Source organism: Balaenoptera physalus, assembly GCF_965194825.1.
Source record: "Balaenoptera physalus genome assembly, chromosome: 6".
Taxonomy (NCBI): domain Eukaryota; kingdom Metazoa; phylum Chordata; class Mammalia; order Artiodactyla; family Balaenopteridae; genus Balaenoptera; species Balaenoptera physalus.
The window spans coordinates 100415019-100442815 of NC_138885.1; the positions used below are offsets into that span (position 1 = coordinate 100415019).

At 37.6% G+C, this 27797-nt stretch overlaps 1 protein-coding gene across 3 annotated transcripts in view; it reads left to right on the forward strand.

Moving 5' to 3' along the window:
* UNC80 (unc-80 homolog, NALCN channel complex subunit) overlaps positions 1–27797 on the forward strand; it is a 237618-nt gene that overhangs the window by 98230 nt on the left and 111591 nt on the right. Inside the window, exons 23-27 of one of the 3 annotated variants that reach the window (XM_082467395.1) lie at positions 2628–2840; positions 6215–6386; positions 15946–16079; positions 21001–21166; positions 27395–27598. In XM_082467395.1, the coding sequence (XP_082323521.1) occupies positions 2628–2840; positions 6215–6386; positions 15946–16079; positions 21001–21166; positions 27395–27598 (889 nt within the window). The remainder of the gene's footprint in view (positions 1–2627; positions 2841–6214; positions 6387–15945; positions 16080–21000; positions 21167–27394; positions 27599–27797) is intronic. The other 2 variants (XM_082467396.1, XM_082467397.1) reach the window with 2 other exon arrangements.

Genomic DNA, 27797 nt, shown 5'->3' on the forward strand with positions numbered 1-27797 from the left:
GAAAAAAACCCACCTCTGCCCCATACATTTGAGTTAGGTTAAGTTTTACCCTTGTTCATCGTGAAGGAGCCAGGGTTTATAACATAATGCTACTCCAGCAGTGTTGTTTCTGTCTTCCCATCATAAAGCAATGAATCCCATTGCTTTTTATTGGAAATGTGACAGGCTAAAAATAAATTTGCATCACTCGCCTTGCCCTCCAGACTGGCATTCGTTTTTAGAGATAGATATTCCAGCCTTTTCCAGATGCAGATTAGCATATCTGAGATGTTTAGTAAAATGAATATTTAATACAAGAAGAGAGTATAGATATTTAGTCGGTATATTATGGCACCACAGTAATGATAGGTTTGATACAGAAAATCATCTGACCCTTTGCAATCTAAAGTCTTTCTATCCCTGTGACCTGCTGCCAAGTCTTGGCACCAATGCAGTTGATGATAGTTTCTCATCATCAGTGTCCATCTTTTATTAATGATAGAGTCTCACCATTGTGTTTATCTTGTATTCTGCCTTTTCACGTAGATTAACTTTGTCATGGCAATACAACATATGCTTTGTAAAATTAAGTCCCAACATAAATAAATTTCATATTAGAATTCTTGATGGTTTCATTTAAGTTTTAAGACAATGAGAAAATGCTTAATGGGCTAACTTACTTGAATCATCCAGGGTATTTGAGATAGTGTGGTACTCAACAGTATGAAGTAGCCAACTCTGCCTGAAGAAGGAAGGGATTAAGGAAGGCTTCTTAGAGGAGGTAACTAAACTGAAGCTTAAAGTGGGAATTTGCCAGATGGAAAAGGGGCTTAAAAGCTCTGCAAGTCATGGAAACAACACATGGAAACATATGAGATGTTATATCTGGGAGACTAACCAGTTTGACATAATTGGACCACAGAGCACTTGAGATGGGGATAGAGAGAGAGGTGAACCAAATAACGAATGTCAGTTATCTTTATTCATTGATGACTGAGGTAGATTGAGCCTATAATATATTTTAAATGGGAAAATGATGTGATTATACATTTGTGTTTTAGTAAATAATATTATATGACATTAGTGTCCCTTTTTTTTTTTTTTTTAAGTTTTTGGCTGTGCCGCACAGCCTGTGAGATCTTAGTTCGCAACCAGGGATCGAACCTGCACCCCCTACATTGGGAGCGCGGAGTCTTAACCACTGGACCGCCAGGGAAGTCCCAATTGTCCCATTTGTAAACAGTGACTTTCTACATGCATTGTAGAAATCATCTTTTCCCAAGGCTTATATGAGTATAAATTAAGACAATGTAGATATCAAAGAGGAACTAATACAGATCTGGGCATGAGAGAGACCTGAGATTGAATCCTGTGTTGACTTCTTCCCAGCTATATAATAGTGGAAAAATTATACCTCATTAAAAAAAAATATTAAAATGAAGATATTGTTTCACAGGGTTGTTATGATAATTAAGAATTACAATTTATAAAAACTGATTGGCACGTATTGATATTCTCTGTATATTAGCCCCTATTTTAACATTACGGGTCGATGCATTGTTAAGAATGCTATTGCTTGAATGATGAAAACGGTTTCAATTTGAAAACATGTGCTTACTAAGCAACTTATGGTTATTAGGTAACTGAGGTGATAGCTAATATTGTGATATATATTTCTTTAACTGGCACGAATGAATTTTTGATGTATGTACTTTTTGCGACCTGTTGACCTATGGGAAACTTCACACTCCTTCCCTTATTATTATCATTATTATTATTATTTTTTTGGCTTATTAAGAGTTCAGTAGATATCTCACTCTTACCAGTTTCTGGGTATCAACTAAAAGCTGTTTCTTTTATTTTTTTCAAGCACGTCTTGACAAGATGGAGCCATATTTTTATTTTCCTGAAGAAATGCTCTATTTTTCAATTATCAATTAAGCAATTTCCTCTTTGTCAAACATTTTCAATTGAAACCATGCCTATTTAAGTAGAATTTGGTCTGTTGTTTATGAAAAATTGGGGAAAGAGACTAACTCAATCTAATTTATTTATTTTTTTGTTTGTTTGTTTTCCGTTTCAGGCCCCATTTTATTCTCTGTTTTCTCTCACAACTCAGCCTAATGTAGTAAGCTCTTCTTTTTCTTACTAGCCAAAATGAGGGAGCAGTTGCACTTCCTTGGAGCTTGTGGATGGTCCTAGATAATAAAATGCCTACTGACACCCTTGGTTAACATACGACTAGTTCTAGAAATTGAATATGTGTTTGCATCATGTTAATTTTAGGTTTAAAAAAAGTATCATATTTTAAACCTTCTGATTAAAAATTATTTCACACTTAAATCCCAGCTGTCTCTGAAATTTGCAAAGAGTCATGAAATTACTTGAGATTCTCCAAAAGGAGAAAACTAAACTCAGAAACCTACTTAAAATGTCTAATTTTTCAATACCCAAGTTTGCCTTCATGGATTCATTTTCCAGATTCCCCACTACTATTGTAACCATACTAACACTACCCTGGGAAATATGGCTAAACTAAATCAAAATACGGAGACGAAAATAAACTAAGAGTACATAGTCATTCAGTTTAAGTTCAACTTCATTGTTTGTTAATCCTACATTACTCTTTCCTTAACAACCTTACTCAGGAAGCGCCTGTAGTAGCCAGAGCAGCGCTGTTCCTGGAATGTGCCCGTTTTGTTTACCGCTGCAACCGTGGCAACTGGCCAGAGTGGATGAAAGGGCATCATGTGAATATCACCAAGAAAGGCCTTTCCAGGGGACGGTCTCCCATTGTGGGCAACAAGCGGAACCAGAAGCTTCAGTGGAACGCTGCCAAGCTCTTCTACCAATGGGGAGACGTGAGCTTTTGATTTTCTTCTATAAAAATTAGGCTGAGTGAAGTGAAGAAGTTTTGTGTTTATGTTTGTTCATTTGTTTGGGAGACAATTTATTGAGTATCCATTATGTACCAGGCACTGAACAAAACATTTCAGGGGAAAATAAATGTAATTCATTTAATCTTCCCAACAAATCTACAAAGTTAGACATTATTATCTCTTCTATCTCTTTTCCTGGTCCTCTGCCTCTTTCCTTCCTATAAATGGAAACATTCTCAGCATCTCTTATAATTTCTTCCTGTATAATCTGCACCAGGATTACATTTATTCCTGTATTTTCAACTGTTAGCTGTATGTCAGGGGCACACACTTCTCTGTCCATAGCACTCTTTGGATCCCCGACCGACATCACCAACTGTACTTTGGAGGCATTCACTCAATGTCCTGAAACTCAATCTGACCAAAATAAAACCCTTCTCTCCATTTAAACACACCCCCATCTGCAACCCCTCTTGAATTTTCTATTCTTATTGGTAGCACCACCATCATCTAAGATGACAGCCTTGAATATATTCCAAACCTTCTCTTATTGATTCCACCACTTCCATGTCACTGATGCCCTTTTAGGTCAGAACTTCATTACTTCTTATCTATATGACTAAAGTATTTTCCTATTTAGTCTCCTCCCACTATCTCTCCTCATCTGACCCATCCTACACACTGCCAGTAAAATCATATCCCTTTGGCATAGCTCATCTAAAAGTAGAACATTCATACTTATCTCCCAGCCTCCAGACTTGCTCCCTCCAATTCATTCTTCAAACTGCTGTCAGAGTGATTAGGCTAAAATGCAAATCACATTATAGTGCTTCAGTGGCCCTCCTTTTCCCTTGGGATAAAACCCAAATTGCTTAGCCTGGCATTGCTGCTCTCTCCACAACCTTTGTTCAAATCACACCAAGATTATGGATGATGAGGCAAATGAGCTAATGTATCTAAAGAACATTTATCTCAATGCTTTGCATCTAAGAGGTGTTCAGTAGTAATGTTATTATATTAATTCTTGAAAGCAGGGTATGTGATTTTTCTGTGCATTGTTAGGCAGCTATCACAGTGCCCCTCGAATGAGTGATAAGGTTCTCCCTGACTCAGAAAGTACCTTTCGTCCTTCTTCAGAATGCAAAATGAAGCCCAGCTTCAAGAACTCTAGGATCTAGTCACAATCTACCTTTCCAAGCCCTCAGACACATTATTTCCTCTCACAAAATGGTGCTTCAACCAATTGGCTTATTTGTCAGTCTCTGAACACGTCAGTGCATTTCCCTGAATACGGATCTTTTGAAACTCTCCATCCGGAATATCCACTTTTCCCCTTCCCCATTAGCCTACACAGCAATTCTTCAGAATCTACAGGAATGAAACTTTGTATGATTCTCTGAAATGAATCTGATTTCTCCATATTCTAATAAATAAAGTGCTTTCAGTCTTTTACACGACTGTTATTTTGGTATGTTATTACCTCCCCAATAGACGGTAAGCTCCTTGAAGTAAAGAGCAACACACAGAGTCAGATACTCTATTTGAATCCGAGTTCAAGGTTGCTGAGCAACCTAGAGCAAGGCTTTTGACCTAACTTTCCTAATTGCCAAACAATGATCCTTCTTTATGAAGGTTTATAATCTCCTAGGGCACATTAAACAAAGATACTGATGTACTATAACAATTTATTCAACTTTATTTTTACTTAATACGTAACAAATTACCTCACCTAATAAACATTTGATGAATGAAAAAGGAACAAACATATTCCCAAGGCACTTTTCTGGTCTTAGAAGAGACATAGAGCTCTAAATTATTATTTAGGTATTTAGTATTATCCCAGACAAGTTCATTTTTTGAGCAACCTTTTAAGCTTTATGAACTGTGGGTTTAACTTAAATTGCTTGGCTTCAGCATCCTGGGAGGATCGATGTAGAATTTTTTTCCCCGGTGAATCTCACTATTAAGTCTGCTGGCTCCACTCCAGACTCATAATTCCACATCTCCTTCCTTAGATTTCCAAACGAGTAGCATCAGGACAAGGCTTTTTGTTGAGGTGGTGGTTTTTGTTTTTATGTTTTGTTTTGCTTGCTTAAAACTTCTCAGGTTAGCAGCTAAAACTTTAGGATGCTGTGATTTTTTCTACACTGCTTTCTTTCTCCTTTTTGTGGTTTTTGTTACTCCCCACTTAATTCCAGAGTTTAAGCAGACCCCTTTGTTTTCAGATAGCCAAGACGTTCAAACAACTTGTGTTTTTATTTAAAGTGTTCTGGACATATCTTTGTCAGTTTCCAGTAGTGAATCTAATCTCTTGCATGCCCAGAATGTAGTAACTTTTCTAAATATTTTAAAAGGATGATATAGGAAGAAAAAAGAAAAGTAGCTGGAATTTTGTTCTTATTAATGCACAGAGTAACCAAACTGTCAAATTCTAGGTTCAGTGCTCATTTTAGCTTTTTGACTCTCTTTCTTAAGCATGCATCTCCTCTTTTGTTGCATACAATTTGTCATTGGAATGTAAAAGGAATTAGATAGAGGTAGCATATTGTGTCTTTTCTTTCGGAAAATTCCTTTTGGTAAATCAGACAATAGTACATGATGATTCAGAAGAACAGATAGTAAGTATTGGTTTTATGAATACCTTGTAAGAGCCAATATTGCCCATGTGCTGACTTATTAAAAATCATATTTCTAATGTCGATGTTGGGTACACTATCAAAAGAGTAGTATTTCTTTCTCATTCATAGTGTATCATGGAGGGGGGGAACAAAGTCTATAAGAAAGTCATTGATTGCATATATGATGACAGATACAAATAAAATTGCAGTTCCAGAATTCATGCCAATCTCCAAGCTCATTTGCATGATAGTGCCTTTCTCATAAAATAGCATAATCAGAAACACTCTGAAGAACTGTGACTTCTTATTTTTTACTGCAGCAAAATCCTCCATTAGAGACAACTGCAAAACAAAACAAACAAACAAAAAATGACAAAAAACAAAAACAACAACAACAAAAAACAACTGCATACTCCCTTATGTGAAACCTATAATATAGATGACCTTTGAGGAAATAGAAATATTTTCAGAAAATGTTTTGTATGAGAATAAAAAATGCCATTCCATTTCCTAAAAGTCTTTAGACACAGTGACCTTAGAGGTAGCATCAGTGCCTTCCCTCTCTGGGTTCCCACATTGGGAAATGAAACATGGTGGTAACAACACTGTGGCAGACAGAGGAGGCTTATGCTGAAAATAATTCCCGTTAATTGGTTGCTGGTGACCTCTGTAATGTGAGAGCCTATTTTACAGTCTGACATATCTCATGCTGTTTCGTTCTTTTTCTCTTCATGGTAGGCAATTGGCGTCCGGTTGAATGAGCTGTGCCATGGGGAAAGTGAGAGCCCAGCCAACCTGCTGGGTCTCATTTATGATGAGGAGACCAAGAGGAGACTGAGAAAGGAGGATGAGGAGGAAGACTTTTTAGATGACAGTAAGGAGACTCCCTTTACTACAAGAACCCCTGCTTGTAAGAACCTCTGCTTTAGGAGCACGTAATATTTCTCTTTCCTCTTTCACATTCTTACCACCTTCCCATGTCTCCCACTGCACCTTCTCCCCTATTCCCTCTGCATGGATGTGAGCATGTGCATAAAGCCACACAAAGAGAGAGCAGGAACCAGAAGGAGAAGACTGTAGACAGGGGCAAAGAGTTGACAATATGGAACACTCATTGCTTTGTAGTCTCTGACTCTTAATATTGTAAATACGAAGATCAGTTTTAGGCCTCCTTGAGAAAACATAGTTGTGCTGCCCCAGAAGAGGGCTGGTCAAGGTTTGTGTTTTATTACTGCTCTTGGAGTTTTAAAAAAGGGTTAGACCTGAGGGAGACCTTCAAGATGGTGGAGGAGTAAGACGTGGAGATCACTTCCTCCCCACAAATACATCAGAAATACATCTACATGTGGAACAACTCCTACAGAGCACCCACTGAACGCTGGCAGAAGACCTCAGACTTCCCAAAAGGCAATAAACTCCCCACGTACCTGGGTAGGGCAGAAGAAAAAAGAAAAAGAGAGACAAAAGAATAGGGACGGGACCTGCCCCTCTGGGAGGGAGCTGTGAAGGAGGAAAAGTTTCCACACACTAGAAAACCCCTTCACTGGTGGAGGCAGGGGTGGGCGGGGGGGAAGCTTCAGACCCACAGAGGAGAGCACAGCAACAGGGGTGCAGAGGGCAAAGCGGAGAGATTCCCGCACAGGGGATCGGTGCCGACCAGCACTCACCAGCCCGAAAGGCTTGCCTGCTCACCCGCCAGGGTGGGCGGGGGCTGGGATATGAGGTTCGGGCTTCGGAGGTCAGATCCGAGGGAGAGGACTGGGGTTGGCTGTGTGAACACAGCCTGAAGGTGGCTAGTGTGCCACAGCTAGCTGGGAAGGAGTCGGGGAAAAAGTCTGGACCTTCCTAAGAGGCAAGAGACCATTGTTTTGGGGTGTGCGAGGAGAGGGGATTCAGAGCACTGCCTAAATGAGCTCCAGAGCCATGGCTATCAGCGCAGACCCCAGAGACGGGCATGAAACAATAACGCTGCTGCTGCAGCCACCAAGAAGCCTGTGTGCAAGCATAGGTCACTATCCACATCTCCCCTCCTGGGAGCCTGTGCAGCCCACCACTGCCAGGGTCCTGTGATACAGGGACAACTTCCCTGGGAGAACATATGGTGCGCCTCAGGCTGTTGTAACGTCATATCAGCCTCTGCTGCCGCAGGCTCACCCTGCATTTCGTACCCCTCCCTCCCCCGTGCCTGAGTGACCCAGAGCCCCATAATCAGCTGGTACATTAACCCTGTCCTGTCTGAGCGAAGAACAGATGCCCTTAGGTGAGCTACATGCAGAGGCAGGGTCAAATCCAAAGCTGGACCCCAGGAGCTGTGCAAACAAAGAGGAGAAAGGGAAATTTCTCTGTGCAGCCTCAGGAGCAGCGGATTAAATCTCCACAATCAACTTGATGTGCCCTGCGTCTCTGGAATACCTGAATAAGGTTCAGGACATTGGTCCACAAGAGACCTCCCAGCTCCACGTAATATCAAAGAGCGAAAGCTCTCCCAGCAATCTCCATCTCAATGCTAAGACCCAGCTCCACTCAACGACCAGCAAGCTATGGCGCTGGACACCCTATGCCAAACAACTAACAAGACAGGAACACAACCCCACCCATTAGAGAGGCTGCCTAAAATCATAATAAGGTCTCAGACACCCCAAAACAAACCACTGGACACAGACCTGCCCACCAGAAAGACAAGATCCAGCCTCATCCACCAGAACACAGGCACTAGTCCCCTCCACCAGGAAGCCTACACAACGCACTGAACCAACCTTAGCCACTGGGGGCAGACACCAAAAATAACAGGAAATATGAACCTGCAGCCTGTGAAAAGGAGACCCCAAACACAGTAAGTTAAGCAAAATGAGAAGACAGAGAAACACACAGCAGATGAAGGAGCAAGGTAAAAACCCACCAGACCAAAAAAAAAGAAGAGGAAATAGACAGTCTACGTGAAAAAGAATTCAGAGTAATGATAGAAAAGATGATCCAAAATATTGGAAATAGAATGGAGAAAATACAAGAAACATTTAAAAAGGACCTAGAAGAGCTAAAGAGCAAACAAACAATGATGAACAACCCAATAAATGAACTTAAAAATTCTCTAGAAGGAATCAATAGCAGAATAACTGAAGCAGAAGAATGGATAAGTGACCTGGAAGATAAAATAGTGGAAATAACTACTGCAGAGGAGAATAAAGAAAAAAGAATGAAAAGAATTGAGGAGAGTCTCAGAGACCTCTGGGACAACATTAAATGCACCAACATTCGAATTATAGGGGTCGCAGAAGGAGAAGAGAAAAAGAAAGAGACTGAGAAAATATTTGAGGAGATGATAGTAGAAAAGTTCCCTAATATGTAAAAGGAAAAAGTCAAGTCCAGGAAGCACAGAGAGTCCCGTACAGGATAAAAGCAAGGAGAAACACGCCAAGACACATATTAATCAAACTATCAAAAATTAAATACAAAGAAAAAATATTAAAAGCAGCAAGGGAAAAACAACAAAAAACATACAAGGGAATCCCCATAAGGTTAACAGCTGATCTTTCAGCAGAAACTCTACAAGCCAGAAGGGAGTGCAGGACATATTTAATGTGATGAAAGGAAAAAACCTACAACCAAGATTACTCTACCCAGCAAGGATCTCATTCAGTTTCGACAGAGAAATTAAAACCTTTACAGACAAGAAAAGCTAAGAGAATGTAGCACCACCAAACCAGCTTTACCACAAATGCTAAAGGAACTTTTCTAGGCAGGAAACACAAGAGAAGGAAAAGACCTACAATAACAAACACAAAATAATTAAGAAAATGGTAATAGGAACATACATATCGATAACTACCTTAAATGTAAATGGATTAAATTCTCCAACCAAAAGACATAGACTGGCTGAATGGTTACAAAAACAAGACCTGTATATATGCTGCCAACAAGAGACCCACTTCAGACCTAGGGATACATACAGACTGAAAGTGAGGGGATGGAAAAAGGTATTCCATGCAACTGAAAATCAAAAGAAAGCTGGAGTAGCAATTCTCATATGAGACAAAATAGACTTCAAAATAAAGACTATTACAAAAGACAAAGGAGGACACTACATAATGATCAAGGGATCAATCCAAGAAGAAGATATAACAATTGTAAGTACTTATGCACCCAACATACAAGCACCTCAATATATAAGGCAAATGCTAACAGCCATCAAAAGGGGAAATTGACAGTAACATAATCATATTAGGGGACTTTAACAACCCACTTTCACCAATGGACAGATCATCCAAAATGAAAATAAATAAGGAAAAACAAGCTTTAAATGATACGTTAAACAAGATGGACTTAATTGATATTTATAGGACATTCCATCCAAAAGCAACAGAATACACTTTCTGCTCAAGTACTCATGGAACATTCTCCAGGATAAATCATATCTTGGGTCACAAAGCAAGCCTTGGTAAATATAAGAAAATTGAAATCGTATCACATATCTTTTCCGATCACAATGCTGTGAGACTAGATATCAATTAAAGGAAAAATCTGTAAAAAATACAAACACATGGAGGCTAAACAATACACTACTTAATAACGAGATCACTGAAGAAATCAAAGAGAAAATCAAAAAATACGTAGAAGCAAATGACAATGAAAACATGATGACCCAAAACCTATGGGATGCAGCAAAAGCAGTTCTAAGAGGGAAGTTTACAGCAATACAATCCTACCTCAAGAAACAGGAAACATCTCAAATAAACAACCTAACCTTACACCTAAAGCAGTTAGAGAAAGAAGAGCAAAAAACCCCCAAAGTTAGCAGAAGGAAAGAAATCATAAAGATCAGATCAGAAATAAATGAAAAAGAAATGAAGGAAATGATAGCAAAGATCAATAAAACTAAAAGCTGGTTCCCTGAGAAGATAAACAAAATTGATAAACCATTAGCCAGACTCATCAAGAAAAAAGGGAGAAGACTCAAATCAACAGAATTAGAAATGAAAAAGGAGAAGTAACAACTGACACTGCATAAATACAAAGGATCATGAGAGATTACTACAAGCAACTATATGCCAATAAAATGGACAACCTGGAAGAAATGGACAAATTCTTAGAAAAGCACAACCTTCCAAGACTGAACCAGGAAGAAATAGAAAATATAAACAGACCAATCACAAGCACTGAAATTGAGACTGTGATTAAAAACCTTCCAACAAACAAAAGCGCAGGATCAGATGGCTTGTCAGGCGAATTCTATCAAACATTTAGAGAAGAGCTAACACCTATTCTTCTCAAACTCTTCCAAAATGTAGCAAAGGGAGGAACACTCCCAAGCTCATTCAACGAGGCCACCATCACCCTGATACCAAAACCAGACAAAGATGTCACAAAGAAAGAAAACTACAGACCAATATCTCTGATGAACATAGATGCAAAAATCATCAACAAAATACTAGCAAACAGAATCCAACAGCACATTAAAAGGATAATACACCATGATCAACAGGGGTTTATCCCAGGAATGCAAGGATTCTTCAATATATGCAAATCAATCAATGTGATACACCATATTAACAAATTGAAGGAGAAAAACCATATGATCATCTCAATAGATGCAGAAAAAGCTTTCAACAAAATTCAGCACCCATTTATGATAAAAACCCTCCAGAAAGTAGGCATAGAGGAAACTTACCTCAATATAATAAAGGCCATAAATAACAAACCCACAATCGACATCATTCTCAATGCTGAAAAACTGTAACCATTTCCTCTAAGATCAGGAACAAGACAAGGTTGTCCATTCTCACCACTATTATTCAACATCGTTTTGGAAGTTAAGGCCACAGCAATCAGAGAAGAAGAAGAAATAAAAGGAATCCAAATTGGAAAAGAAGAAGTAAAGCTGTCACTGTTTGCAGATGACATGATACTATACATAGAGAATCCTAAAAATGCCAACAGAAAACTAGTAGAGCTAATCAAGGAATTTGGTAAAGTAGCATACCAAATTAATGCACAGAAATGTCTTGCATTACTGTACACTAATGATGAAAAATCTGAAAGAGAAATTAAGGAAACACTTCCATTTACCATTGCAACTAACAGAATAAAATACTGAAGAATAAACCTACCTACGGAGACAAAAGACCTGTATGCAGAGAGCTATAAGACACTGATGAAAGAAATTAAAGTTGATACAAACAGATGGAGAGATATACCATGTTCTTGGATTGGAAGAATCAACATTTTGAAAATGATTATACTACCCAAAGCAATCTACAGATTCAAGGCAATCCCTGTCAAACTACCAATGGCATTCTTCACAGAATTAGAACAAAAAATTTTACAATTCGTATGGAAACACAAAAGACCCCGAATAGCCAAAGCAACCTTGAGAAAGAAAAACGGAGTTGGAAGAATCAGGCTCCCTGACTTCAAACTATACCACAAAGCTACAGTAATCAAGACAGTATGGTACTTGAACAAAAACAGAAATATAGATCAATGGAACAGGATAGAATGCCCAGAGATAAACCCACGCACATATGGTCATCTAATTTACGACAAGGGAGACAAGAACATACCGTGGAGAAAGGACAACCTCTTCAATAAGTGGTGCTGGGAAAACTGGACAGCCACATTTAAAAGAATGAAATTGGACTACTCCGTAACACCATACACAAAAGTAAACTCAAAATGGATGACAGACCTAAATGTAAGGCCAGACACTATAAAACTCTTAGAGGAAAACATAGGCAGAGCACTCTATGACATAAATCACAGCAAGATCCTTTTTGACCCAACTCCTAGAGAAATGGAAATAAAAAGAAAAATAAACAAATGGGACCTAATGAAAATTAAAAGCTTTTGCACAGCAAAGGAAACCATAAACAAGACCAAAAGACAACCCTCAGAATGGGAGAAAATATTTACAAATGAAGCAACTGACAAAGGACTAATCTCCAAAATTTAGAAGCAGCTCATGCAGCTCTATATCCAAAAAACAAACAACTGTATCCAAAAATGGGCAGACCTAAATAGACGTTTCTCCAAAGAAGATATACAGATTGCCACAAACACATGAAAGGATGCTCAACATCACTAATCATTAGAGAAAAGCAAATCAAAACTACAATGAGGTATCACCTTACACCAGTCAGAATGGCCTCATCAAAAAATCCACAAACATAAATGCTGGAGAGGGTGTGGAGAAAAGGGAACCCTCTTGCACTGTTGGTGGGAATGTAAATTGATACAGCCACTATGGAGAACAGTATGGAGGTTCCTTAAAAAACTAAAAATAGAACTATCATAGGACCCAGCAATGCCACTACAGGGCATATATCCTGAGAAAACCATAATTCAAAAGGAGTCATGTACCACAATGTTCACTGCAGCTCTATTCACAATAACCAGGACATGGAAGCAACCTAAGTGTCCATCAACAGATGAATGGATAAAGAAGATGTGGCACATATATACAATGGAATATTACTCAGCCATAAAAAGAAACGAAATTGAGTTATTTGTAGTGAGGTGGATGGACCTGGAGTCTGTCATACAGAGTGAAGTAAGTCAGAAAGAGAAAAACAAATACCATATGTTAACACATATATATGGGATCTAAAAAAAAAAAAAAAGTTCTGAAGAACCTAGAGGCAGGATAAGAATAAAGACGCAGACGTAGAAAATGGACTTGAGGTCACGGGGTGGGGGAAGTGTAAGCTGGCATGAAGTGAGAGAATGGCATGGACATATATATACTACTAAATGTAAAATAGATAGCTAGTGGGAGGCAGCCGCATAGCACAGGGAGATCAGCTCAGTGCTTTGTGACCACCTAGAGTGGTGGGATAGGGAGGGTGGGAGGGAGACGCAAGAGGGAGGAGATATGGAAGTATATGTATATGTATAGCTATATGTATAGCTGATTCACTTTGTTATACAGCAGAAACTAACACCATTGTAAAGTAATTATACTCCAATAAAGATGTTAAAATAAATAAATAAATAAATAAGTTAAAAAGTGGTAGAGCAAATATAATTATACGTGAAAAGCTTCTCAAATAGCTATAATATTGAAATATTTAATCAGAGTATATTATAATATTTAACATGAAATTAAAATATTAAGATTCAGAGTATTAGAACTGTGAATGTTTGATGTATTGTACTTATTTATTAAAAGTATAATTGAGTCCCATCATAGAAGAATAGAGACCAAGAGATTCCTGAACATCCTTCTCAACACCATTTTGTGCATATGTGTGTTCTATACCATACAAGCTTGTGTGTATGTGTACCACTGCCTTTTATGGAATATCAAATGTCAGTACAGTTTTGGAATTAGTATTATTATCTGATGAAGACATTGAAGCCTCTTCCTTTTGACCTTCCTTAGTGGTTTGAAGTTCAGACTCCCTGATGATGTCTTATGGATTGTCCTTAGTTAAGTGATGCCAAACCTACTTCATCCTTATAGGCATGAAATGTAAAAGGATGGCTAGAATATAACATTGGACAAAACTAAATAATAATAACAGAAAACATATTGTCTTCTTTTCCACTTTCATACCAGTAAATTTTTTTTGCATTTTTTCATCATTTTGCTCTTTCTCAGCCCATATCAAATCAGAGAAATCTTCTTGACTTAGCTGTTGACAAAATACCAATGTCTGACATTAGTCTTTTAGCCTAATAATGAAAGTTGGCCCCAAAGATTCCCCTCAAGTTCACAAGAGTCTAGGCTATCCTAGAATGACTCATAGTATTGGGTCTGATTTGTAAGAGGACTTGAAGATTATCCAGAAATCACAGAACCTAGTTTAGGCCTGCCAGGAGATATCCCCAAACTGCCCTGGATCTCCTAGGGGTCCTTCAGAACAGAGAAGAGCCAAAGCAACCTTAGATGGATGTATCTTCATAGGCCAAAATGATCTCGAATCGCCATGAGACCACATAAGTATCATTGGCCAATATGGTATGCATGGTATATTAGTTTTTTGGTGAGGTTATTTATAAGTCAATGCTTGTTCATCGTAACAGAATATTTCAGATGATAGTTATGAGAGAGCCTCCACTAAAACCAAGCTCATCGTGTATAGGACTGACAAGAAGAATCTAAATGATATCCTCAGGATTGCCAGGACAGATCTGGAAGTTTATACTAAATATCTAGTGTTCAATTATTTTTTAAAAACAGTTGCAATCTAGGCAATTTCTAGAGTCATGTAGCCTCCACTGAATATAAGATTGGAATGTCTGCTTTAGTTCCACTTTCAAGTCAATACATAGCTCATTTTGCATTTAAAAAATAATTATGGTATAAGCAAGTATCAGTCTGGAAATTCTAGAGGAGTTTGTTGTTTTCATTCTTAATAAGAGGCAATGTCCCCAGCCACATAGTACCTCTGTAGAAAATATAATGGTTTTCATGGAGAAGAAATAGCCAGATATCTTCAGAAAGACCATAATTCTACCTACTATCAATATAAACCATGAATTATATATTATATTCAATTAAGAAAGCCAAATACACAGGAAGTATTTTAGAGATATTTTTAGGAAGGTTAATGTGTAATATAGTGATTGGTGATAAGCTGGTTCATTGGAAATAGATAACTATTTTGTTTCTTTTATGAGAGGCATGACTTTGGTCTTCTTTTCTGAACACTGATAAGTAATCAATATATTTCTCCATGATTTGTGATGTCATGTATCTGAGACCTAATCCTGAGGATTTAAAAGTCTCTGGTGTCACCTTGGCCATTGTCTGCCTTTAGAGCAAAATCCATTTGTTGGTCTATGGTGGATGCAATGTTTTACTCATTCAAAGACTGGTGTTCTTCAAAGCAAAGGAGAATATTTGCATATTCTAGTGTAGCTGTTCCTTAATATGACAGGCTAACTTGTATAAACAGTATAATATAGGTGACCAAGTAAGTAATCCTAGTTTATGCTACAGAAACACATCTGGGCTAAAGCTGAAACAACTTCACTGCTCTAAGAACATCAAGACAGACGTCTCTCACAAAGTGAGCTGACAGGACTTTTGTAGTTCCAAATCTAGTTCACGGCTCTGTACCTTGTCTAAATCTGATTGAATAATGATATGAAAATCTGGCAGGACTGCTTTCTGTTTCTGTTTTCATTAAAAGGCTTTCCAGTCTGGTGGAGCTGCATTTTGTTACTCTATGATGCCTTGAGGAGAATAATTTAATGCTTATTGATTGACATTTTAATACTGAGGCATTCATTATAGAATTGCAAAATGGAGAAAAAGAGAGGTGTATTGTAATGCATAGATTACGCTAAAGGGACCAGGTAAATTGAACGTGTATAGGAAACATCCTCATTTGCAGTTTCATTTTGGACATGTATAGGTAACATTCTCATATGCAATTTGATTTTACACATGCGTAGCTATGTCCATCAAACTGTGCCTCTCTATTTTTTATTGGTTTGTTTGCTTGTAAAAGAACTCTTTCATTCCATAGGTACTGTGAACCCCTCTAAATGCGGCTGCCCCTTTGCCTTGAAGATGGCAGCATGCCAGCTTCTCCTGGAGATTACCACCTTCCTGCGAGAGACCTTTTCTTGCCTGCCCAGACCACGCACTGAGCCTCTGATGGTATGTAAAACATATTAATAATGAGGCTACTTGGAGAGTCCAACCATGTGGCTAGATTTTGAGTGTTCAGTTTCCTCAAATACCCAATGACCAAATGTATCACATAGTTTAAAAATTCAACCAAGGGATTTTCATATACAAAAAGAAAATCTCTTTTATCTATTAAAAAAAAAAGAACTAAAATTGACCTCGAAATCACTAAAGATAGTACCACTGGGTAAAATGTTTGATTGATCACTGTCAGTTAACCTGGGAATGTCTGAGAACCTCCAGGTTCCTTTACTCTGCAAACTATGAGTTTTATGGCCAGCATTTTCCAGGAATCACTGATAGATTTTTTTTTTTCATACTAACAACTCATAAATTCCTGTGCCTCCAATGAATTTTCTCATTTAAACTAAGGGCGAAAAAACTCAAGTCTTTAGCATGTAAATGTCTCTGAACATATATTTTATTTCTGCAGCATTTCTTGTGGATACGGATGGGCAGAGAAAGAAAGTGTGTGCATGCACACACGCACGTGTGCATGGAAACACACAGACACACACAGGCACACACACATACACACACACAGGCACACACACATACACACACACTCCTGTACCATCAGGGTCTGATTTATTTAACTTAGGATACAAATTCTAACAAGAGCCAGGAGTCATCACAGGGCATTTGGGACAGAGGCACACCTCAGAGCCCATTTTCCTCGGCCCTTTGTTCCCTACCAGGCACCAAGTTTCCGGTGGTTCTTTTGTCATAGGCATTATCCAACCAGAGCTGAGGAACCAAATTCTCTTTTTTCCCCCTTTACACAAGATTTACACTATTCTACCAGAAAAATTGGTACACTAACAATCTGTGTGGTTCCATTTAGGTGAATTTTACAATCCACCAGCTCTCCTGCTTTTTTGACCAAACTCAGCATGAACAAGGCCATAACCTAGTTCCTGAGGGCAGGTAGGGGAGGGAAAGGGACAAAAAAGTCAGTGCTCTGGTATTCCTGAGCAGTGCCTCTAACTCTGATTTTCCAATGTCTGGACAGCCTGTTTCCTCACACTCTAAAACATAAAATGGAAATATTTATAGGTAAAATATGTTTTCAAGAGAAACATACGACATGTGGGCTGTGAAACTGCACCCTTTAAATACTGAAAAAGAGAGTTCTTCTTACTGCCCTTATTTAATTTCATGTTATCCTGAACCTTGATTTTTCTGAATTGTCACCTTCACTATTATATTGAGACTATTCTATAAAATCAAATCAAGGCTGCCACTTAACACGTGTTTAGTTTAAAGTCAAGTCTGATCTGTAGGCCTCTGTCGGTGTTATTCTATCAACATTCTAATTATACCAAAGTCTTCATAAAAGCACAGAAACACATCTAGTTTTAAATTGACAGATTTTTAATGGTCACCATTTTGACCTATTATGATTTAAAAACATAAGAATCTTGAAGTTTGAGTCACTTATTTTTGTTCTTTCTTTCAACACTATAAAGCTATAGTTTAATATTCCTTATTATTGTAACAAATTTCATTTTTTTAAAAAATTAATCAAATCTTTTAAAAATGACTGTATAATCAATTGGCTGTCTAGGAGAAAATGCCAAGAAATTAAACTAAAACAGAGGCTACAGTCATTCAGTTAATAAGAGGAAATTTTTCATTGCCTTTAACTAGGTCTCACAAATCTTTTATTCATTAAGCTAGGATTTTCATTGTCAAGTATAGGTTCATATATTGTATTGGGATGTGACCTTTGTAAAATAAATGGGAAAGTGCTTTCTCATGTTTAACCTATCTAACTACAGTTGATGATAAAGAAAACTCAAATCACATTTTTTAAACTATTGTAGAAAAAACAGTATCATAAAACTGTTTTACCAACACAGAAGCTATAAATGCTTGAAATAATTTTTTTAAGAAATTGTACTAAATGGTGAATCTAACAGGGTAAGCATAAATACCATCAAAATGAAATATTCTAAAGTGTTAACAAAGCACTTGCTGTAAGAGTATTTATAGATCTTTGGGATGCTTTATTAATTCAGTGACATTTTTAACAGCAGTAAAAATAAATAACTACCCTAATGTACAGAATAATAAAAGTATAAGCCAGAAAAATAATCACATTAGAAGCTATAAATATTCTGGGATCTGAGATTTGAGGATGCGAGAAGATAGGGAACATAAACTTTCTACCAAGAAAAAGTCTTTCTGATAGAAATGTCATAAGTCCATTTCCAAGATAAAAGAGATTTCCCTGTGAAATATTTGTTTGCTTGAAAAACTCCTAGTTATATCCAAAGTGTGGAAGAGAAAACAAAAGAGCCTAAAATACAATAATTAAAGGTTAATTTGATAGGGTCAGGAAATCTTAGGAGACCACTCACTGGTTTGGTGGGGAATGACGATAAGAGAAAAGGAAAAATGATATCAAAAGGGTTTAAAATGTTGCGAAAAACATATTTTTACCAACTTAACAAATTGCTTCCCAGATAGATCCCTAGATGCAACTTAATTAATGTGTTTTTCCCCCCAAAAAAACAACTTCTGGTAGCATTTTTATTCACTCTTTTTGTGAACCATACAGATAAATAATATCTAAAAAAGGAAAAAGCATTTTTACAAGATTTATCATAAAAAGCATAACAATCAATTTTTCTCTGATTGTTAACTTCCAAACTTGAAAACAAAGAAATATTTTTTTAGAGAATTTTGTCTATAAAACTGCTGGTCTATTAAAATAGGCCAGTTTTCCTGTTGAATTAGTAAAACCAATAACTGATGACCAAGCAACATGGAATTAAACAAATTAATTCCCATCCAACACCAAGACGAGTCCATAATGATAAAGTAAAAGGCAGTAAGGAAGTCTCTGTACATCTATATTCACTCATTAGGGAAAACAACATATTGGATGCTTTTGTACAAGATTGTGCTAGAAGCTGTACCAACTATATCAACTGGATTTAACAAGTCAGGTTATAAAGAATACACTGCTGAATTCCAAATGCTCCTAAAGTTAAAGAATCAGAAGCAAAGCACAGTTCACATATATGAAGAGTAGACTGATGAATATTTGAGAGTAAGGCTGTGAGCAAGGTGGTGTGATGGATGCAGAGGTGGGAGTCGGGGTGATGCAGAGATGACTATATTGTAACAGGAGAACCAACACATAAACAACACACTTAAGAAAGGAGCAGAGGGCCAGGGTTGGCCAAAGAAGGGACTGGAAAAATCTGAAGAACCTTCCTGGACGAGATTACATTTGAATGTAACTTTGAAAGATAAGTAGGATTTTGACTAGTAGATACAAGAAGTTGGAAGAGATAACTACTTTTGAGAATCAGAATTGTTATTTTATTACTTATCTAATTAAATTTGGCTACCAAAATGGAAAGTAGTTAGGTTATTTTTTTTTCCTAAAAGGGATTAATTTCAGAGAAACAATTATATTCCTAGAATATTTTTTGACAATGTTAAATAGACTCCATGTGGTTCCTTATTTTTCTAGATGTGATATAATTTTCTGAGTACCAAAGTATAACTTCTGTTCTTAATTCAAAGGGAAAAGAAGAAACAATATGTATAGTCTAAAGTTTCATTTATTAATAATAGTTAAAAGCATAAGATTTTAATCTTGGTATAAACTGGGTTTTTCAAAATATTTTTTGTTTTTCAAACTACTTGAATCTGAGGGATTATTATGTCGTAATTAGAAAAAATGCTGTATAAAAATAAAGTTAGCATTTTATATATTTTTCATTTATCAAGTCTGAAAGTGCTTCATAGATTAATGATTAATTATGATCTTCAGCGTGAGCGAGTCTCCATTTACAGAACAGGTCAAATGTCCACATTAGGGCCTCACAGGCCAAACTCTTACTAAATACTTACACTGCCCAAGGCTTATTTTCTGTTATGGGATCATGAAGTCTTCCTAAGAGAGAGTGAGAGATTCCTCCAACGCATGATCCTGTTTTGAGCCTCTGGCCATTACACCTGAGGTTTCTTAAGCCTGAACTGCCTTTCCCTACCAGTTTGCCGAGCTAACTTTCCTTAATCCTCAGGATTTAACTCCAACATCACCTTGGTATTCGTTTTCTACTTCTGTTGTGTGATATTGTGATTTATGATAAAAATATATGTTTGGTCTTCATCCCTGTTTCTCGCACAGTGCTCATAAAATCCTTGGAATTTCTTAAGTACGGAGGGTGACCAAGGTGTCTTTTGTTATGTTAAGAGGTGACTTGTAGAATGCCTCTAGATTACCTAGGGATCAGCTGATCACCAGATGAACCAACCAAGTAATTAGAAAATGGAAACGTTCAGTCCCACCTCCAGGTGACAACAATTTAATCAATCATGCCTATGTAATGAAGCCTCCATAAAGACCCAAAAGAACAGGGTTTGGAGAGCTTCCGGTTGGTGAACGCGTGAAGACTGGGGAGTGCGCTGCCCTTGAAGAGGGCATGGAAGCTTGGCCCCATTACCCCATACCTTGGCCTGTGCATTTCTTCCATCTAGATGTTGCTGATTATATCCTTTTATGATAAACCAGTGATCTAGTAAGCCAAATATTTCTCTGAGTTCTATGAGCCCCCCTAGCAAATTAATTGAACCTGAGGAGGGGTGTTGTTGGACCCTTCAATTTATAACCAGTTGGTTAGAAGCAAAGGTAACAACTTGGGCTTACAACTGAGGTCTGAAGTGGGGACAGTCTTGTGAGACTGAATCCTTAACCTGTGGATTAAGGAAAACATTTTCATGGCCACAGTCTAAACCTGGCATTAGATAGAGGGAAATTTGGCTGTTTAAATGCTGTTGTGTGCAGCTTAAAACGGAGGGAGGTTTGCCAGAAGACCAATGCAGTGCTGGGGAGATGCCAGCATTCATGTGCTCCTCACTGACATTTCAGGACTTGGAGAGCTGCAGACTTCGTTTGGATCCTGAGTTGGACCGGCACAGATATGACAGGAAGATCAGCTTTGCTGGTGTCCTGGATGAAAATGAAGACTCAAAAGATTCCCTTCACAGTAGTAGCCACACCCTCAAATCCGATGCAGGTGTTGAGGAGAAGAAAGGTATGGATAAGCAAAAATTAATTCACGTTTCAGGGTTTCTCATGGGATATTTGGTCTTGGGTCTAAACTGCAGAATTGTGCACTGAAAGAAGTCCGAAACTGTTGGCTGTGTACAGTACTAACAGTGTTGACTCAATGAGGTAGGCAATCATGCTAGTTAGGAGTTGGACTCTGCAGTCAGAGAGACTCTAATTCCAGCTCAGCAATTCTCCGTATCCCATTGAATCTAAGATGGCATCAGTTGTAAGATGAACCATTATCTTATATACCAATAAGAAAGGAAAAATACTCCCCATTCAGCTCTTATGCAATACTTTCTTATCACTTAATTTGTGCTTTATTCTTACTGAAAGAGGACTTTCAGACGTAATTAGATGTAGATTTTTATTATCGGTCTATATCATTCTTTGTGCAGCCAGGTAAACTGGTTAAAGGTTTTCTAAACCATCTTCAATTCAGAGTTCAAATTCTTAATCACTTTTCAACTCAGAATTGTCAGTGTCTGTGTTTTTATATATGATAATGTCCTCTGTGTTAGTAATACATCACTTCTTAAATGAATCTGTAAAAGAAGTAAAGCTATTGGTGATAGTTACACAAGCCAACGTGCAATTGTATGAAGCTAGCCTACCTTCAATCCCTGCTTCAGGAATGTTCCCAAATACCCACTCACTCCACCCAACTATCATTTGGTTCCTGGGACTTAAAAGACACTGGCACCCATTTTGTACATTTTGTTGCTGGTGCTTTAGATATTCACATGAACACAAGCAATAGCAAATATGTCACAACTGCCACCTGGCTCTAGTGATCTTAAGATGTCATCAGCTGCAAGCCAAATCTCAATTTCAGAGATTTTCAAATGTAAAAAAATGTGCATCTTAAAATGGTAAAGTAAAGTAGTTATGAGACCTTGTCCAAGTTGCTTACCTTCTAAGCCAGTTTTCTTCCCTGTAAAATTAGATTAATAATACCTACCACATTGGAATGTTGAAAGCTTTAAAAGAGACAATGCAAGTAAAACATAAACTCAGTACCAGATACCTAATAAGGACGCAATAAATAATTGTCATCATTGGGTTTTTTAAATTTGTATCATGAGAATATAGATTAAAATCCATGCAGAAAATCCTAAATATGAGTTACAGATTGCAAAGTTTTAAGTTGCTCTTTAAAGGCTCCTTTAAACTGTTAACTTCTCTATCTGATTTTTCTATTTTCTTAAGTTTCATTACCCTTCAATGTTTTTCTAATGAATTCCATTAGAAAACAGCATATTTGTAAAAAGAGTCAAAGAGAGTTTTATCCATTGGTATATTTTCTGCAGACAGTGCCTCCATAAATGTTTGGTAGTTTAAGGAATGCATGATTCTCAAAAGACATAGCCCTACAGAAGACGTAAATAGACATTTCTCCAAAGAAGGCATGGCCAACAGGTACATAAAAAGATGCTCAATATCACTAATTATTAGATAAATGCATATCAAAACTGCAGTGAGGTATTATCTCACACCAGTCAGAATGGCCATCGTTAAAAAGTCTACAAATAATAAATGCCGATGAGGGTGTGGAGAAAAAGGAACCTTCCTACATTGTTGGTGGGAATGTAAATTGGTGTAGCCACTATGAAGAACAGTATGGAGGTTCCTTGAAAAACTAAAAATAATTACCATGTGATCCAGCAATCCCATTCCTAGGCATATATCTGGAGAAAACTAATTAGAAAAGATATATGCACCCCAGTGTTCATAGCAGCACTATTTACAATAGCCAAGACATGGAAGCAACCTAAATGTCCATCAGCAGATGAATGGATAAAGAAGATGTGGGGGCTGTGTGTGTGTGTGTGTGTGTGTGTGTGTGTGCATATGTATATATATATATGCATATGTATATATACATATACAAATAATGAAATATTACTTGGCCATAAAAAAGAATGAAATGCTTTTTGCAGCAACATAGATGGACCTAGAGATTATCATATTAAGTGAAGACAGAGAAAGGCAAATATCATACGATATCACTTATATGTGGAATCTTAAAATATGATACAAATGAACTTATTTACAAAGCAGAAATAGACTCACAGACATAGAAAAACAAACTTGTGGTTACCACAGGGGATGGTGGGGGTTGGGGGGGAGAGACAAATTAAGAGTTTGGGATTAATATATACACACTACTATATATAAAAAGGTAAACAACAAGCACCTAATGTATAGCACAGGGAAGAAACTCAATATCTTGTAATAACCAATAATGGAAAATAATCTGAAAAAAATATATATATGTTTTTTAAAAAAGGAATAGCCCTAGATAAAGAAAACACAACATATTTAAGATACTTAAAATTTTGTAAGGAATGGATATATTCTGAAAAAAAACTTTTTAATATTTCAAGATCAGATTTTTGTCACAACATTTAAAAAATGCAAATAATTATTATATCATATTGTGTTGAATTTATGGTGAACAGAAGCCATGTTGCGGGAAGGATTAGGCAAATTTTAGCAGTTTCTGAGTATGAAGAGGTATCAAGTCAAGGTTTGTTCAAATACTACTACTTCTGACAAGGATGACTGCATATGATGTGAAAGGTCCTTCATTTTTGTCAATATTTTTTTAATTGAAGTATAGTTGATTTACAATGTGTTAATTTCTGTTGTACAGCAAAGTTGTTCAGTTATACATATATGTACATTCTTTTTTTATATTCTTTTCCATTATGGTTTATCATAGGATATTGAGTATAGTTCCCTCTGCTATACAGTAGGACCTTGTTGTTTATCCATTCTCTATATAATAGCTTACATCTGCTAACCCCAGCCTCCCACTCCATCCCTCCTCCAACCCCCTCCCCCTTGGCAACCACCATTCTGTTCTCTATGTCCATGATTCTGTGAAACTCCCATCTTTTAAACATATCCCACAGGGATTTTTTTCCCATTCAAAATTATTATGTTAGTTATTATTTAAAGTAGTTGAAATAAAAATTGCTAATACTGACATGGTCAAATTTCAGCAGAGTAAACTCTACACCATTTAAAAAAATTAAACCTCAGATTAATTTTTAAGAACACTTTAATTTCATGATTATCATTTATGTAAATTGCCTTTAATATTCAAACACACAAATACTTAATAATTTTTCTCCTCATAGAATGGCTATGTAATTATATGAAAGTTATTTAATAAATTAGGAGCAGAAAACTAAAAGTATAGATAAAATGAGAACATATTCATAAAATGTCCTTTACCAGTTGGCAAGAAACTTCCTGAAGATTCCTAAATATTCCTTAATCCTTTTAATAAGCTGATGCCAGAGGCTAAAGCCGATGTGAAAATGGGGACCACAGGGACCCTGCTAACTCAGATTATTAAAATTTTATTTAAAATTTCACGCCATCTGTTTGTATAACATTTAAAAATGTCAGTTCTTGAAATAAACAACTTGAGGACAATTTGGATTCTACAAAGGAAAACTAACATGAAATAATCCTTAGAACTAAAAATGCCTGCCTAAAATCTCCAAGCAAGATCTGTCAGATCATTTTATCCATATTCCAGATACAAAGTAAGACTGGCATTCCAGAATACAGACACCGAGACATGTATGATCACTCAACAGTCATATACTGAGCACCTGTTGTATACCAGGCGCTATTACAGGTTCCTAGAATACAGCAATGAACAGGGAAAATTTCCCACATGTATTTTAGTTTATATTAGCTAATAGTTACTAATTTAATAGTGAACAACATTAAATTCTGGACTTTCAAGTAGAGATAAGTAGTATGAAGAAAAGAAGTTAGGGTCAGAGAATTGGTAGTGACCTGAAGTAGGAAGGATTGTAGTCCTAAGTGACATTGAGCTGAGACTTGCGTGATGTTAAGGATCCAGTCATGTGAAGGGCTGAGAGAAGAGTCTTCCAAACAGAGACAACAGTGAGAACAAGGCTCCGATGCAGGAATGAACTTGGAGCATGTGAGGAAGGGCAAAAAGGACAACAAGGTTGCAACAGAATGAGTTGGGGGAAGAGCGGTAGGAGAGAGGGTCAGGCGAAGGGCAGATAAATAGGGTCTATAGATATGGTTAGAAATTTAATTCTATTTAAATGTGTCTGAGAGTTGTCAGGTTTTGACCAGAAAAGTGATATAATATTTGTATTTATGATTGATGTATTTAAGAGATGAGTCAAGCTGTTGGAGTGGGGGTAAGAGCGAGCAGTTTGGTAGTTATATTAGTCTAGGGAATAGGTGACAGGGCTTTCAAAACCCTACGCTATTTTGAAGTGTTGAATCAGCAGGACTTGCTGATGGATATATGCGGTGTAAGAGAAAAGGGAAAAGAGATGTTTTATCTAATTTAGATGAATTTGTTTTACTTTCATACTAGTTCTCATTGTCATGGAGATAAAGGCTAAACTTCAGTGGTGTAGAATCTCGACTGATGTCTTTCATGTACTTTACCAAATCTGAATTCGAACTATATTATATCCTTTGTAAATAATCAGTGCCATAATTCTGAACATTATTTTTTTCGGTGCTATAAAATGTCTCCAATTATCTTTGGTGATAGAACAGTTTCTCAAAATTAAATTTTTTTTCATGTCATATTAATCTGGGGTTATTTTGCTGTACTTGTAGGCTGAAAAATATCATGAAATCAGGCAAAGAATGCCAAAGTGTGCCTCTGTAAAAATTTTTAAATTATTTCTTTAATCTCTTTCTCTACTTCCCAATCTATTTTGACATAAATTGTATTAATAGTCATTAAAAATGATAAGTATATTCGGTTTCAAATGCATTTCAGATAAGTCATAAAGTCTCAATTATACCTAAAAATAACACTGAAAAATACAGTGGATGAGTTTTGTGCTATAACTAAAATAGAGCATTATGGTCTTTGAGGGATGGATTCAACTGTGCTGTGAGAATTTCTGTCTAGATGTGAAATTCTATCCAGATGTGTTCAGGGAGCTCCATGAAGCTTTTGCCAGCTGAGTGGTGATAATTTTAGTCTTTCTCAATCATAAGAGTAAATCAGAGATTAAACATTTCACTTTATTCAACAGGAATCTAGGCTCCTTTATATGGCACTAATTAACATTTTTTGGAGCTGTATGAGTTCTATCACAGACTAACTCTCCTGTGAGTGAGAAACTTGAGACTAAAATGCAATCTTCCTGATTGGCACTAAAATATTAATAGCTGTGCCTTAAATAATTAGTAAGAAATCTTGTTCATGTCTTAAGAAGGAAACCTTACAAAAACAGCCCCTTCCTGATAATCACTTGAAGCCCTGAAAACTTTCAAAATCACCCTTACAATATCCACGTGCGACAACACCAAGTCCTCAAAAGAAAAAGAAGGAGGTGTGGATACGACTATGGGAAATACGGATGCTTTTGGTTAAAATGTAGGTTTCAAGTTGAACGTGTTTCTTTTACCCTTTTATTTTCCTCACTGATGACTGTTTCTTCCAGAACACTAAAGAGGAGTAATGCATGTTCTTCTTGGTTCATGTAGACTGTAAGGTTGATTCAGGGTGTTGCAACTTTTGGACTCACATCTCACCCAGCCTTTTGACTGAGAGGAGGATGCTATGAAATCATTAGGTGCAGTGAAAATGGAACCATTTCACACTCATGTTCACCCACAGCACCCCACTGAACACCTCTTTTAGTGCCTTTGCTGAGGAACTGAGTGAAACCCGCTGCTGACTGTTGGAGAGAGAAGCGCCTCTTGGTTTTATTTCTTAATGAGGTATTCCCAAATGAAGGGATTTTCCCTGAAGGGCTTTCCCTAACTCACATTAAGTCTGTCAGTCCCATTTCAAAAGAAAAACAAAAACAAATGGTTGGCGGTTCTGCTGAATCGAGCAATGATGCTGTGTGAACGTACTAACAGTCCCGGAGGGCTCCCTGGCGAGGGCGCGCTCATGCTTGTGAATTCTGGGCCAGAGAGAGAGCAGGTTGTTCCCGGCACCGATCAGCTGTGTGTCCGAGAAAGAAGCTGCACCAGCCCTTCGTGGTGGACCCAGCCTCCTACCCGCCTAGCAAAGCCGCCTGACTTGGGGCTTGGGAGAAGCTCCTTGTTCAGACGGGCTGCTCATCCCGGCCAGAAGACAGGAGGCTGTTCAGGCACAAGCTGGGGAGAGCTTGGCTCTAACGCTGGCTGGGGAGAACTAAGGGGGAAAAAGCCCTATTTTATTCTTTTAATACAGTTCCCAGCAGGAAGATCAGGATAGGAGGTTCCCGCCTGCTCCAGCTTAAAGGAACCCGCAGTTTCCAGGTGAAGAAGGGGGGTTCCTTGTCCAGCATTCGCCGGGTCGGCAGCTTAAAGAGCAGCAAGTTATCACGGCAGGACTCAGAGTCTGAGGCTGAGGAGCTGCAGCTGTCCCAGAGCAGGGACACTGTCGCTGACCTAGGTAACATAGAGGAGCGGGGCGTGCAGGGACGCGGGGGGTAGGAAGACAGAGCCCGAATCCCCGAACAGCTCAAGTCCATTCTCTTACACATCGGTAGACGGAGGGCAGAGTCATGTGTTAGAGTACTCGTTTAGTCCATAAGCTATGTTGCCCTCCAGAGCAGGGCTGCTCCAGCCTTACTGTGCACAGGGTCAGCTGG